The sequence below is a fragment of the Thalassophryne amazonica genome, chromosome 3 (assembly GCF_902500255.1).
Source record: "Thalassophryne amazonica chromosome 3, fThaAma1.1, whole genome shotgun sequence".
Classification (NCBI taxonomy): Eukaryota; Metazoa; Chordata; class Actinopteri; order Batrachoidiformes; family Batrachoididae; genus Thalassophryne; species Thalassophryne amazonica.
The window spans coordinates 11155866-11172332 of record NC_047105.1 but is presented as its reverse complement, the minus strand read 5'-3'; the positions used below and the strand labels follow the sequence as shown (position 1 = coordinate 11172332).

General features: G+C 38.6%; 1 protein-coding gene and 1 long non-coding RNA gene across 3 annotated transcripts in view; one reads left to right on the top strand and one right to left on the bottom strand.

Annotated features, from left to right (window-relative positions):
- lrig2 (leucine-rich repeats and immunoglobulin-like domains 2) overlaps positions 1-16467 on the bottom strand; it is a 59340-nt gene that overhangs the window by 19956 nt on the left and 22917 nt on the right. For both annotated transcript variants that reach the window (XM_034165833.1, XM_034165834.1), the window contains exons 3-8: positions 12612-12746; positions 9998-10141; positions 9680-9823; positions 6612-6755; positions 6244-6387; positions 4850-4930 (exon numbers count right to left, since the gene is read on the bottom strand). In XM_034165833.1, coding sequence (XP_034021724.1) covers positions 4850-4930; positions 6244-6387; positions 6612-6755; positions 9680-9823; positions 9998-10141; positions 12612-12746 — 792 coding nt within the window. The remainder of the gene's footprint in view (positions 1-4849; positions 4931-6243; positions 6388-6611; positions 6756-9679; positions 9824-9997; positions 10142-12611; positions 12747-16467) is intronic.
- LOC117506342 lies at positions 9256-16465 on the top strand. Its single transcript, XR_004559434.1, has 3 exons — positions 9256-9331; positions 9860-9862; positions 16454-16465. It is a non-coding gene; the product is annotated as an uncharacterized LOC117506342 (long non-coding RNA).

Sequence of the window (16467 nt, the reverse complement as noted above, 5' to 3'; positions counted from 1 at the left end):
CGTGAGCTCCAGGTTATAAAAAAAAAAAAACTACAACACATGTCCACTTCCAAATGCATCATCACTTTTTCTTTGTATTTTCAGTCTGTTTCTGTGTAATTTGCCCAAAATCTCAGAAAGTGCCATGTTTCTGTCACCAGAAGTAGAGAAATTTAGTGCTGGGTATAGATTCAAATTTCAAGAATCGATTTGATTCTGAATCGATTATTTCGATTCAATCAGATATTGATTTGGGTTAGTGGTATTAAAACTGTTACCTCTTGTCTCTCATTTTCGCAGCACATTGATAGATTACAATCAAAACTCAAGTCTAAACTTGCCTTTCTTTATCGCATGCCTTCATCTTTCACCTCCTCTGCTCAGAAAATATTTGTCCTTATGACAATCATGCCTATATTTGACTACGGGGACATAATATACAGACTAGCTCTTAAGTCTTCTTTGCATAAGACTGATGTTATGTACTACTCTGCCCTGCGTTTTATAACAAATGCCTCTTTTCATACACACCACTGTAATCTAGCGCACCACTGTAATCTGTAATTTAGCGCCTTGGGGCAACTGTTTGTTGTGATTTGGCGCTATATAAAAAAAAATTGATTGATTGATTGATTAATCTGTATTCTACTGTTAACTGGTCATCTTTACAAAACCAAAGGAAGTTCCACTGGTATGTGTTTATTTATAAATGTCTATTAGGTCTATCTCCACCTTATCTTAGTAATTTATTGCACATTTCTATAACTCCATATAGTGCACACTCAGCCCAACTCATCTTGCTTAATGTACCTCAAATCAAATCAAAATATGGAGAACTATCCTTTACTTATGCTGCAGCAAAAGACTGGAATGAGATTCAAAAGGCATTAAAACTGAGCACCTTTGTGTCAATAGGAATTTTTAAGCGTATCTTAAAGAATCTGCTGGCTGAAACCTGCTCATGCTTTGGCTAAAATGATTTAGCCAAAGCGTATAAATGATCATTGAAATTTATACGAAAATGTTATTGTCTCTTACTAATTCTAGTCTGTTATATACAGTAGTGTTCAGAATAATAGTAGTGCTATGTGACTAAAAAGATTAATCCAGGATTTGAGTACATGAGTTTGGATATGTCAAAATACTTGAAGAGGTCATGTTGCCTTATGCTGAAGAGGACATGCCCTTGAAATGGGTGTTGTTTCAACAAGACAATGACCCCAAGCACACTAGTAAACAAGCAAAATCTTGGTTCCAAACCAACAAAATTAATGCCTTGCAGATGTGAAGAAATCATGAAAAACTGTGGTTATAGAACTAAATTCTAGTTTAGTGATTCACAGGATTGCTAAAAGAGCAGTTTGGACATAATAGTTGAGTTGGTAGCGTCAACAGCAGATGCTATTATTGTGAACACCCCCTTTTCTACTTTTTTTTTTTTACTAATAGCCCAATTTCATAGCCTTAAGAGTGTGCATATCATGAATGCTTGGTCTTGTTGGATTTGTGAGAATCTACTGGTACCTTGTTTCCCATGTAACAATACGAAATATACTCAAAACCTGGATTAATCTTTTTAGTCACATAGCAGTACTATTATGCTGAACACTACTGTATATACTGTAAAAATGTGTTCTTTCATCCACATTTGTGATTTACCTGTTTTTCCCGTATCCACCAGGTCGTTATTGTAAATAAGAATTTTTTTTCTTAATAACTTACCTGGTTAAATAAAGGTTAAATCAAAATATATATACATATATATATATATATATATATATATATATATATACACATACACACACACGTGCAAGGGTGGTGGCCAAGTGGTTAATGCGCTTGGTTTCAGTTCAGAAGGTTCTGGGTTCAAATCCCACCCCTGCCACATTTCTCTATGTAATGTGGAGTTGCGTCAGGAAGGGCATGCGGCGTAAAATTTGTGCCAATTTAACATGCAGATCCACTTTGGATTTGCTGTGGCGACCCCAAGTGCAAACAAGGGAGCAGCCGAAGGGACTTTTGTTTTATTTTATATATATATATATATATATATATATATATATATTATATATATATATATATATATATATATATATATATATATATATACATACATACATACATACATACATACATACATACATACGAGGTCTATTAGAAAAGTATCCGACCTTATTATTTTTTTCAAAAACCATATGGATTTGAATCACGTGTGATTACATCAGACATGCTTGAACCCTCGTGGGCATGCGAGAGTTTTTTTCACGCCTGTCGGTTACGTCATTCGCCTGTGGGCAGTCTGAGTGAGGAGTGGCCCACCCTCTCCTCGATTTTTTCATTGGAATGGCTAATGGCAAATGGCATAGGAATGGCTCAGAGACTGCTGCTTTGTTTGATCAAAATTTTTTCAAAGCTGTAAGGCACAACCGAGTGGACACCATTCGATAAATTCAGCTGGTTTTCGGTAAAAAATTTTAACGGCTGATGAGAGATTTTGGTCTGGTAGTGTCGCCGTAAGGACGGCCCACGGTGCCTGATGGCAATCTGCGCTTCGAGGCGGCAGCATCTCGCCGTTTCAAGTTGAAAACTTCCACATTTCAGGCTCTGTTGACCCAGTAAGTCGTCAGAGAACAGAGAACTTTCAGAAGAAGTCGGCATGAGGAGTTTATTCAGACATTCCACTGTTAACGGACATTATGTAATGAAAGAACGTGCGGGCAGAGTCGCATGTCGGGCCGGACCCGACCACGGGGGGTCGCGACAGGAAACACCTCCGTTGGAAACCTTAACGGGCAAGTTGGAACATGCCCAAGCTGTTAAACATTTTCGAGTCGTCACGGAAACGACTCGGCGAATTTGCGCGCACGTCTTTCATTACAAAATGTCCTTAAACAGTGGAATGTCCACATAAAGTCCTCATGCCGGCCTCTTCTGAATCTTCTCTGTTCTCTCACGACGTCCTGGGTCAACAGAGCCTTAAATTAGGATGATTTCAGCTCGAAACAGGCCGACGACGGCGCCTGGAAGCGCTGCGCGATGTCCCGCTCCGTGGGAAGTCCTTACACCGACAGAAACACCCCATAATCTCTCATCAGCCGTTAAACTTTTCACCGAAAACCGGCTTAATTTCTCGAATAGTGTCCACTCGGATATTCCTCACAGGTCCAGAAAAAAGTTTGATAAAGCAACGCGCGCCGTCTCGAGCAGCGTGTGAAACAAAGGAATTCAGCCGAGAGAGCGGGACTACATCTCACTCAAGGCCTGCCTACAGGGAAATGACGTCACCGACACGCGTGAAAAAACTCACACATGCGCACGAGGGTTCAAGCATGATTGGTGTAATCGCACGTCATTCAAATCCATATAGTTTTTTTTTTAAATAAAAACGTAGGATACTTTTCTGATAGACCTCGTATATATATATATATATATTCTAGTTATGCAACATAAAACTAGTATTATATTGACATCTGACAGCAAATTAATGAACTACTGGTAGTTAATAATGATGGCTATAAGACAGATGGCACGGACCAATCACCCTCCCACAATAATGGAGTAGTATTTTTATTTTAAAATATAATGAATGGTAGAATTACTGAAGAGATCCAGGGCAGCCAAAAGAGGGCACCAGAGGTACCTGGTTCATTGGTCCTGACACAGGTACATTTCTACACCCGTCCATGTTTTGGCCTGATGCCTTGTTTCTTTTGTCTTTAAAGTAAGGCAGGATCGATCTGTGGGAATTAAAATGAGAATAGATTTAAAATCAGCAAATCAATCTTTTCTACCCGGCACTAGAGAAATTACATCATATGCATCATATTTCACCCCTTTAGCGCCCGCCCTCACATGAGACTGCTCTGCCCAATTACTGCATCAAAGCCCAGGTTGTTTTGACAGCGGCCTTCAGCTTGTCTGTGCTGTTGCAAAGCAGTTACGAGTAGTTTTGGCATTGTGGGCAGGATCACAGTCCTGCTGGAAAAAGGAAATCAGTGTCTCCATAAAGCTTGCCAGCAAATGGAAGCATGAAGTGCTCTAAAATCTCCTGATAGATGGTTGTGTTGACTCTGGACTTGATAAAACACAGTGGATCAACTGCAGAAGATATAGCACCACAAATCAAATCAACACTGACTGTGGAAACTTCACACTGGACTTCAAGCAGCTTGGATTCAGTGCCTCTCCACTTATGCTCCAGACGGTGGGAGCTTGATTTCCAATGAAATCCAAAATCTACTTTCATCTGAAAAGAGGACTTTGGACCACTGACCAGAAGTCCAGTTCTTTTTGTCCTTACCCCAGGTCAGACTCTCTTCTGAACCTGACTCAGGTTCATGAGTGGCTGGCACTAGGAATGTGACACTTCCTAGACACATCTTTCAGTTACACAATACTCCAGTTTCAGTTCACTCCGTGTGAAGCTCCCTCAAGTTCCTGAATCAGCTTTTCTTGACAATCTTCTCAAGGCTGCTGTCACTCCTGTTGCTTGTGTCTTTTCCTACCACACCCACAAGGAAGGTGTCAGAGAGTGTCCTCCTGGACAACTGTCCTGAACCAGACAGAGACTCTGGTATTTATACTGCACAAACAGAGTTACTCAAATGTGAAATTAAACATTCAAATATTTTGAGATATGGCCGTGACTATCAAATTAAAAAAAAAAATGCTTGAAACATTTTATTTTCCATGTAATAAGTCTAGAATATACAATATTTTCACTTTTGGAGATACCAAACATAGCACTTTTCATGATATTCTAATTTTTATGCTGTACCAGTATGCTAACATTTTTAAGCCTTGCATTTATTTATTTATAATAATCTACACTGCCACCTAAGAAAACTGTCTATAAAGTGAGATTCCTTACAGTGTGTTCAGCTTCTTCATTCCCTCAAACACACCAATTGTATCTTCAATGGCCCAAGAGATTTCATTATTGCGGATATCTCTGAAAAAAAGTCACACATCACGTTTGAAACAAGCTATGTTTCAAAATGAGATCAAAGGAAGAGCATTTTTCCTCTTACACTACAGCTGTCAATGCCAATGACTTTCACTTACAACACCAACAATCTGAGACACCATACTGCCTCAATTCAGTGCCCTGTTGGACTAATGAGGGAATTGAATTGGCTCTGAGCAGCAATGCGACATTTCATGAGTCCACTGGAAAACCAGACAGGCCTTGTGTTTACATGATGGGTCATGGCTTTTTTTTGTTTTTCCATCCTCATACCTGGCCACCTTTGAAAAAACTTTGGCACTCTGTCTCCCCTCCCCCATGAAGGGCACTGTGATGGTGTCAACACCTCCCTAAACATAACCTCGCCACTGCAGTTCAGGGGCTTCAATGGGATTCTGCAGAAAATAAATGGTCAACTTCTTCCCTTTCAATTAGATTCAGATAAAATTTACATTGAAAAAGCTATATTACCCACATTTAAAACTGAATTTGCCAAGACTGTGTGGCAGTGTTGGGCCTAGTTGGTGCCCTGCACCGACATACAGGGCTGCTACATTGGTGGTAAATTAGACAATTTTTGACAAGACAAAAATAGTTGTAGAAGTGATAAAAAAAAAAAGCATTTTAATTGGAGAATGCGCCAAAAACATTAGCAAGGACAAGAAGATTGTTTTATATTTGTGATGACTTATAAGGCAGCTTGTTTGAGAGAGGCCAACAGAAAAACAAAAATGGCAAGCAACTTTGAAAAAGTATCAACATGTATCCTGTTCTTTGTAGTCTTCTGGTTGAGTTCAAAAATAGTTTTATTGTACATTTCCACAGAATCTCAGTACTGAAGTGCATTGTCATAAAAATGCAATATCCATGAACCCACAAAGAAGAACAGCCCAATTTCTGACAGTGGAAAATGTCAGGGCTATTGGATGAATATTGATACTACACTCCTGAGACACCGAAATACTTGTTAAGCATATAATATGCTAACAAAATGTTATTGCAACTCCATGAAATACAAATCATACAAAGCAAACTAATTCAAATCATAAACCAGGAGTCATTCTCTGCCCACACTGAAAAAGTTTGAAACAACCCTTCGGTTGAGCCAAAGGCCAGCTACAATGTATAAACCAGAAGGATCACTTGCCCATGTAACATCTAAACAACTTTACATGTTTCACATAGATGTCATAACCTCACCAGTATTAATGCTTATTCTTCCCACATGGTGCTCTGTACACATTTTAAAACAGTATGTAACAGATATAAAGACCAATTTGTTTGAGATAAACACTTACAGCATGCGTAGACTTATCAAGCTACTGAACACTCCCTCTCCCAAATGGATGATAGAGTTCTCTCCGAGGTTCAAGCTCACCAAGAGACCTAATCCAACAAAAGCTGTCTCCTCCAGTCGAGTCAGACGATTGAATGATAGGTCTCTGCAAAAAGGGAAGGGAGATTACAAACTGCGTCAAACAATTACATTATTGAACACCAATCACCGAGTGTTACTACAAGTAAATGTTCAAGAATGATACTCAAAAAAAAAAAAAAAAAAAATCTACAACACAGTCCATTTACAAGATAAAACACAAACACATTAGCTACAGACACACAGCATCAAATGCACAGAATCAATTATAAGGGTTTTCACCACACTCACAGTTCCTCCAGCTTTTGGCAGAACTCCCAGGCGTCTGGTCGGATGATGCCAATAGCATTCTGGTTGACCCGCAGGACACGCAGCATGCGCAGGCCATACAGCCAACCTTTGTTGACCTCTGTTAGGTTGTTGTGTTCCAGCTCTCTGAGACACAGGGAAGAAAAACCACAAATCTATCAGCAATTTAAGGGTTACATAGAACAATTCCATAAAAAAAATATGCTAGCATATATTCAAGTGTTCCTGCATGAATGTGCCCACCCATCAACATGCCAATAAAGACCAAATCTGATATTTTCACATGAAAGAAAAACTTGATTACTTATGGGGTTATTCCACAGAGCACCGTTCCTTCCATTTAATCCTGAACAGCAAATCGGGGCATGTTTTGAAGCATCATCATAACTCTTTGATGCATCTTTTTCAATCTACAACAAACTTTGTATACACAGTAGTTACAGACATTATCAGTACAAGATTTGAAATTGGGATTCAATTTTTGAACGGTTTAAAAATTTCATAATGATTCTTGAATTCAATAATAGTACCTGTAACTGTGGGTTATTGGAGCCTTAACAGCTTCAATCATTTTTGAACTTCTTTAAAGGGCATAATCACACTTCAATCAACACTCTTATTTTTATATATATACATATATATATATATATATATACACACACACACACACACACACACACACACACACACACACACACACACACACCAGATTATGAATCATTACTTCCAACTCTTAACTTGTACAAGTTAAAAAAATAAAATTAGCCAAACGGCATCTGGAAAACGCACATAGATTCAGAGCTGTTTTAGCCATAAAAGTGATGTAACCTAAAGTGGTGCCTGAAGGTCACTCCACCCGTGTTCAGCTACAGTCCACTTCATGACTTACTCCAGAACACAGTCAATCTGGGCTGTTTTTTTTGGTCTCCAAATGTAATATGACTCAATTATGGTTTTAATATGGCTTTCAAATCAAATTATTGTATTTTGCAATCAAAATATACACGTGTCCACCTCTTTGTAAACCGCGGTGTAGTCAGAAAAAACTAAACAAAACGACCTTGCACGCATCTCAATAAGAGTGAATAATAATGATTACATACCAAGGAGTTGTGTCCAATTTCACTCCGGTTGTGTTCACACACAGTCATGTAAAATGACTGTTCCACTGTGTGGCACTCCACAGAAAAACAACATCCCTTCGTCAACCTCATAGTTAGTTGATCCAGTTTCACTGACAGTGGACCAACCGGCAGTAACACTTAGTTTAGCCAGTAACTCAAAGGGCTTGAGCTGGTCCACGTCCCGACTCTCCTGTTAAAAGCTGTCACTCATCATAGCCTTTCTGTTCGACTCCCTGATCACAGAAGTGGCTTCCACAGAAAGACTATCCCGCTTGTAGCATCTTAGCTTAGCACGGGGCGACACGACACTGCAGCGCAAACCACAAACACAGTGCCACACTTTTGGGACAGGAAACACTAAGAATTTTCTCCTGGTCACATGAAAGGATTGTGGGGGAAAAAAAAAAAAAAAACTGATGTTGTCCTCATGTCTGTAGTGAAGGACGTACAGGCTCAGGGTCACCCCCTTCCTTGCTGATACAACACTTTGTGTTTCTCCAATTTAGGACTAAACATCTAATCATGGCCCTGGCCAGCTAAAGGCCGTATTTGTATTATGATTTTATTTTGTTATTTTGGAGGTCCTTAAAATGGGTCTCTGAGAACGGAAAGGCAGAATGCTCCGATAATCCTTTCTGGATCTTCTTCAGATGCATCTATTTCTGCTTCGACCAAAAATAAATCTCTCTGCATCGATATGTTTGACTCCTGATTGCTCCTTCTCCGCCGCTTTCATTTTATGCTGAGCATAATCACAGAAATTCCACAACAAGGATAAAACCTATGGTTAGATCCTTTGAAGACCATTCTCACGCTGTTCTGGGCTTCACTTGTGCTCTTTGTACGAGACACGACAAAAATAAAACATCTCACTTTCCTCCTCCAAATATCTTTGGAAAATCTGTCCACCTAATAAGCAACACTAGTCAAGAGACTACATCCTTGCAGAATACACATTTTAACTATTTTCACAAAAAACTGATTTCACACTAGACAAAGTTACCCCCCCCACCCCCCAAAAAAAAATAAAAAAAAAATAAATTCATTTTAGAGGCAGGACCTGAAATGATGTTACGAAAATTTATATTCCTGACAGCTTGAGATTTCTGAGTGTTTGTCAGAGGCAGATGAAATCATGCTAATTTCCCCATGTTTATGACTCAATTTCTCTGGGCATACAGCACCAAAAATAAAACAAAATACATCAATATGTTCATAATTCTTTATTTATTTAGAATAGTCAGCTCATTTGACATTTTATTTACTTGTGATATACACTTTAAATGGGGTATTTGTAGTGACTACGGCTTGAAACTTGTTTGATTGTGCTCCGTTGGGGTAAAAATTTGAAGCCTAAGCAGCATTTGTTGCAGTTTTTGTTCAAAGTTGAACAGCTTGCTCATGTCTAGTCAAGTGGGCAGCTACTTTCTTTCATTTTCTGGCAAGTTGCCAGGTCTGCACTTTATAAGCCAGCCTTTTAGGAGGCAAACTGGATTAAGGAGTTTCATCCTATCTCTGCACTTCTTTTGTATCGTAAGCGATCATAGTAGAACAGCACCCTGTGGAATAGGGGTGTTAGTAGGTTTACAGCACAATTAATACATTTTTAATTAAACAATTAATTCACAAAGACAAGAAATGGGGGTAAATATGTTTAACATTCCAAAGATTTTTTTGAAGTATCTCTGATTTACGATCCCTTTTTTTCATGCTTGAAATTTCTTCATACCTTCTCATACCTTTGCGGACATGTTGGGTACACAGTAGGAACTTTTTTGTTGTTGTCTTTACTGATCTATCTTGTAATTGTTGTTGTATCAAATGTTCGAAATAAATAGTTTTCATTCATTTTCATTCATATGTCCTGTATTTTCACAATGTATCACTTCCCTCAAAGCCATGTTAAAGTGTCAACAGTGAACTCACAGTTCTTCCATGTTGTTAAGTCCAAAGAAGGCTCCGTCCATGAGCTTAGTGATGCCATTCCTCTGCATCTTCAGTGACTTCAGTGCATCCATCCCTTTGAAGGTCAGACTGTCTACTATCTTGATCTTGTTGCGCTTCATTTCACTGAAATGAAAGCAAACCATTTTCTCCCCATCCAAGCAGGTGTATATAACAAAGAACTGCTGGAACATTTATCATCAGATTTACTGTAGACACAGCCACCTAGAGTATTTAAAAAGACCTTTGCAAGTAGAAATGAAATCCGGGAGGGCAGATCATAAACTATAGATTACTCACAGGAACTGCAGTTGAGGAAGCCTAAAGACTTTGGCAGGCAGCACTACTAATCTGTTCCTGTTAAGCTTCAGCATCAGTAGAGTGCTGGAGATGTTGTCCAGGCAGCCAGGCTCAAGAATGCTGATCTTGTTATTACTCAAATTTCTGCAAGATAAAAGAGTGACAACAGCAGAACCCAAATCAGGACAGGCCAAAACTGTCTGCTCTACATCCAACTACGGTGCCTTGCAAAAGTATTCGGCCCCTTGATATTTCACACATTTTAAATTATGCCATTTCAAATGCAAAAACTAAATCAGGCTTTTCAATATAAAAATTTCTAAAATTATCTTCCTTAAACTTAAAGCAAATCTGTAAAAGTTGATATAAATTAATTAAAAATATAAAAGCCAAGATGGTGGGTTGCATAAGTAATGGAACACTTTGCTATAATGCCTGTAAATAATTAGTTTAATTGCCAGTTTTCTTCAGACAAATCAGGGTATGGATACTTGAAAATTTCCAAGTCAGTGAATATGTCTTAGACTTTATTTACATCAGTTATGAAGAAATACAAAGAGCATGGCACTCTATGGTAAATCTCAAAAACTGAGTGGAGTAGACAGTTCTCAAAAACTGAGTAACTGTGCAAGAAGAAGAGTGAGGAAAACCACCAAGACACCCAGACAACCCAGAAGAAGTTATAGACTTCTGTGGCTGTGATTGGAGAAATTATGCATAGTGCTCATTTTCATTTTGTATCCCCCAGTTATACAGCTTCGTGATGGAGGAGGATTTTCTTTAAAAAAGAAAAAAAAAACAAGAAAAAAGACTTGAAAGTTCAGCTACAATTTGCCAGAAGGTACATCTGAGATGCAAGCCTAAATCTGATGTTTTGATGAAAGAAAATCCTCACCACAGAGTGCCATACTGTTTGTATTTCTTCATAACAGATGAAAAGAAAGTCCAAGACATATTCAGTGACTTGGAAATGTTCATGTATCCATCCACTGACTTGCATGGAAAAAAACTGGCAATAAAACTGATTATTTACAGGTATTAATTATACCAAAGGGGCCCATTACCTATGCAATCCATCATCTTGGCTTTTATATTTTTAATTAATTTATATCAAGTTGTAGAAATCTGCTTTGAGTTCAAGGAAGATCATTTTACAAATTTGTACATTGAGAAGCCTAATTTACTTTTTGCATTTGAAATGGCATAAATAATTTAAAATGTGTGAAATACCAAGGGGCTGAATACTTTTGCAAGGCACTATTTGTGGAGGTCAACAAGAGAAAGTGCCACAATGCTACTGTGTTTACAATACAATGCTTCAAAACCATTAATCAAAACAGAATATCTTACACAATAAATACAGCACAGTGTGTGCATTCATTTTCCAGTAATGTTTGAGAGAACCTGCCCTGAACACTAATCTCTCAGTATGTGGCAGGAGTGGCGCATTAGTAACCGCAAAACACATTCACCACTTTAAATCCACATGAAAATTAAGACTGGTGTGGTGCTACAGTGCCATTCCCATCAGGATGTGGCAACACTGAGCTCACACATACACCCCAATCTCTCTCATGCCATTGTAAAATGTGACCAAGAGGGTTATGTGTTTGCCACATATGCTGTTGGGTTCTCAACAGGGTTCTTAAAACCAAAAGGACTTTTTTTTCGAAAGGTTTCTGAAAACATTAAATCTATCCTCAACCAGAAAATCATTGCATTTGTGGCGCCAGATAAATATAAACTGTCAGGAAATTGCATTGACATGTAAAATAGGTTAATGGGGGGGAGCAAAACTAACTCAAAAGTGGCTATAAAGGTCAAAACTACCCATTCCAGGAAGATTTATATTATGGAGATAAGACACAGAAGGTTTTAATTATTGTATTTTGTATTTTTATTTAACACAAAGAACTGGATTTATTAATAATGTACTGATTATAATGAAAATTGATGAAAGGCTGCACTGCTTTTGACTACGTAGGTACGATTACATTTTATAACTAACCGAGACAAAGCCAAGAAATATGAAACTACTTCTCTTAAACATTGTAACATATGTCTTGTGTCAACACTCATCAACTTTCTGCAGTTTAAAACAGTTTCATCTCTTTTTCAATTATGTGCTGATTTCCTGCAAAGTGGTGCACTATTGCTACACTCTTCTAACAAATCCAATGCTCACTAAATACAACATCTCCCCTCTTTGGGTGACTAGGAACTATATGAAAATGTACAACATGCATTCCAATATTATCATTTTAAAAAGCAGAGTGCAGTATATACTCTATAAGTATCACATAGGCATAACTCAACTTTAAGTGAACTAAAAAACTTTGGAAACATTTTGGATACAATTGGTGGAACAACAGTTTTTAGATGGAAATACATTGTTATTTAGTGAATTAAATGAGATGGGAATCTGTTCAATTCAAATGTACTCAAATCACAATTATGATTACCGTGTATGTGGTTCAGATCAACACTTATAATTGTTTAAATAAAACAAAAAGAATAATACATAAAGCATCCATTATAGAGCACATATAGCACAATTTTCAGGAAAAAAAATAAAATCTTGGAAAAAAAAATTAAATGAGAAATATCAGCTTACAGATATTTTAGCTGCATGGAAGGGAACGATCCAACTTTGAGCTCAGAGATGGAGTTGGACGTCAGGTCCAGTGTCTCCAAGGAGATATATGGCTGCAGCTGGTGCATGAGCAACTCCAAAATCTGATTGTGGACTCTGGGAGTGGGGGGGGGAGAGTCATGTTTGGAATATAATGCATGACACCATTTACGATTATTAATACATTCACAGAAGAAGACTAAGAAGAACAGCACTTGCATAATCAGTGAACACCAGCTACAACATTTTGACCATGTGGTGCAATTCTCGAGGCAATGATCAGTTCTCAGGTGCTCAGAGTTGAGGACCCTAGCACTTGAACAAGGCCAAGAGGACGCTCAGGTTTCACCTGGCCACAGATGGTTACTTTCGAGAGGTGAGGATGTACCGGACTGGTTGTCTGCCTGGGTGGTTACCATCTAGTACCCAGGGTGGTTCTGTATAATGCAGTGATGATTGGCATTGTTACATGCTCCCACATCTGACCCAATGAGTAATATAAGATGGTCACTGTATCCTCTCATTACCTATGGGAGGCCCATAAATGGGTTCAAACATGACATGATGAAGGCCTATTCCTACAACAGTGACGGCTATTTGTTTTCTAATTTTGTATTACGAGTGTTGCATTTGGCGTGTTTGGTGGGTGAAAAAAGTTAGTATTTTGTCTTATTTACTGCCGTTTCACTTTCATCTACAACCGCAGCTTTGCGCAACAAATGTTCCAAAATACCTCTGTATTAGGGGTCGACTGATATGGATTTTAAAGGGCCGATACCAGTTACTGACAAGGTTTGGAAGCCGATATCAATATTTAAGGCCGATATGTGCCTGCAGTAAAATGTGTTACACAGAACCCCTAGGCCATATACTGTGGCGTTTTGGGATTGCCTTTCACTGCTATGCTGATGATACTCAGTTATACATGATGATAACTGCTGGTAATCTCATCCACATAAAATCCTTAGAAGATTGTCTTGCATTAGTGAAAAGCTGGTTGTCTAGAATTTTCTTACTTTTAAACTCTAATAAAACTGAAATGATGGGTCTTGGTCCAGAGAGACATCGGCATCAATTTGACCAGCTAACACTTAGCCTAGGCTAGTGTGTCATACATCACACTGCTAAAGTGAGGAACCTTGGAGTAATTTTTGATCCTACATTGTCCACTGACCTCCACATTAGAGATATTACAAGGACTGCTTTCTTTCACAGCGAAGATTCGTCCCATCCTGTCTATGGCTGATGCTGAGATCCTGATTCATGTGTTTTTCTCTTCTACATTGGACTATTGCAATGTTCTATTTTCTGGTTTACCACAGTCCAGCATTAGGGCTCTCCAATTTGTTCCAAATTTTGCTGCCAGACTTTTGACACGAAGCAGAAACTTCGACCGCATTACACCCATTTTGGCGTCTCTTCACTGACTTCCTGTCCCTGTGAAATCAGGTTTTTAAGGTTCTGATACTAACCTATAAAATTGTTCATGGACAGGCACCTCCCTACTTAATTGACCTAAGTAAACCCTACGTACCGGCCCGGGCTTTGCGTTCACAGGGTTCAGGACTAATTTGTGCCCCAAGGGTGAATAAAAAGTCTGCAGGTCACAGAGCTTTCTCTTATCATGCCCCTGTTCTGTGGAATGATCTCCCTGCATCAATAAAACAGTCAGATTCTGTGGAGACTTTCAAGTCCAGACTTTAGACGCACTTAATTTCCCTTTCGTATGGCTAGCATACTGGCATAGTATGTTACTTGCTTTTTACCCTTTTAAATTCATTTTATTAAGAAACGGAGCGGGCCGTGGCCTCAACTTTGTCTAAAGTCTGGGTCTTTTAGTGAAGCTTAGGGCTAGTGGCTGGCGATCACCTTATTATTTCCCGATTTTCTTGTTGCTTAATGCTGACAAAATATACTGTATTTGTTCTCTTTCTGATGCCTGATGTGAGTGGTGTCTACTTCTGCAAGCCTCCAGTCCTGTGCACCGGCAAAATGTCTTGTATATTTGTTTTATAAATTGTGTCTGTAGCATGGCCCAAGCAGAGGGTCACCCCGTTGAGTCTGCTCTGCTTGAGGTTTCTTCCTCAAATTATCAGAGTGAGTTTTTCCATACCACTGTCGCCTGTGTGCTTGCTCTGGGGGTTAGTAAGGTTAGACCTTACTTGTTTGTGAAGCACCTTGAGGCAACTTTGTGATGCTATACATATGAAAATAAATTGAAAAAATTTAAATTGTGTCAAAATTTAGTATAACACAACACAAACGTTTCTTTAAATGCTTTACAGCATATGTTTAATTCACAGAACCTTTCAACATGATCTTCACACAAAAATTGCAAGGAGCTATCAATGAATACAAATAAATCTAGTCGATCCAGCTCCAATCTGCACACTGCTGCCTCTACGCGAGTCTGTACTGACAGGCTGAAGTTGTGACATCTAACAAATCAAGTAGTGCTGTGTTTTTTTGTGTTGTTGTTTTTGTATGTGTGTGTTGTGTGACGTGCCTTGAGGCAACTACGTCATGAGTTGGCGCTATAGAAATTAATAACATTTGAATTTGTGGGTGGGACTTTGTTACAAACCAAAAAGCAGGGATTCATATTTTAAAAAGGTGGTATGGGAAAACAGCCCCTGAGTACCTGAAGCCAGGGGGCATTAGCTCCATATGGTGGGCCCTTCTCACACATCAATGGGCCTTTGTGAAGTGGAATAAATTAAAGTAATTTAATAGTTTTAATGTTTTGTAATTGACTGTAAGAGCCATAGTCCAGGATGTTAGGGATCAGATTGTGCAGACTTGTCTACAAGCATGAAATTTGGCACACTTGTAGTTTTTGGCCTGCTGAATTCAAATCTGCTAGGAGCCAAAACTAATTCTCAATGGTGTCACCATAATTTATGATTCAAAATGACAGCTACCCAAAAACTAATATTTCCATTACTGGCCAACAAAAAGTCACAGTATTACACATAAAAGCACTTATCTAGGGTTTCTGACCTCAAGAATTCTAAATATGTCTGCCTGCTTGACAGTTGTTTTCACATAGGTCGCCATATTGGACAATTCAAGATGGCCACCACCAAAAAAACTGATTTTTTCCATTTCTAGCCAACAGAAAGTCATCACAGTATTACAGACACAGGCATTTTTGGGGGGTTTCTGACCACAGGGTTTCTAAATTTTATGTCTGTATGCCATTAGTTTTGCCAGGGGCCACCATATTGGAGAAATCAAAACACTTCTCACCCAAAAATGTGCTCTGAAGACAGCATTTCCTATGGGCCACTGCTGCTCGCATCAACAATAAGGCATCATCCTGATCTGAGACTTTTTGGCCTCAGCTAGTAAATCTTCAACTTCTGCCTACTAATAATACAGAGAGAACTCTTTCCCTTCAGGTAGCAGCTCGAGAAGATACTCCTTGAACCGTGTGGCATGCGGTTCCCGAGTATCAGAACAGGGAGTTCCCTGTTCTTCCATAAGGGTTCTATACAACTATTGAAGTGCAGACAGTTTGAAGACTGAGTCAGAGTCCTCAACTAAAGCCACAACTTGGCTCATATTTGTTATATTTTATGTTATGCACAGATCAAAATGTTTAAAGGGTTATAAAAACATTCATATTGGATGCACAAAGCATTTCTTCTTCAAAAAAATAAAATTTTCCTTCAACATTTTTGAGTTGGATTGCATTTTTTTTTTAACAATATAGCTCCTTTAAAAATTCTCATTTGAACAAGAGCTGAACCTGGACTGATTTTTATTACCCAACCCATTTTTTTAAAGGATAAACCTGCTTGAAAAAACTTTCTGAATCATAGTTTTTCCCAATTTC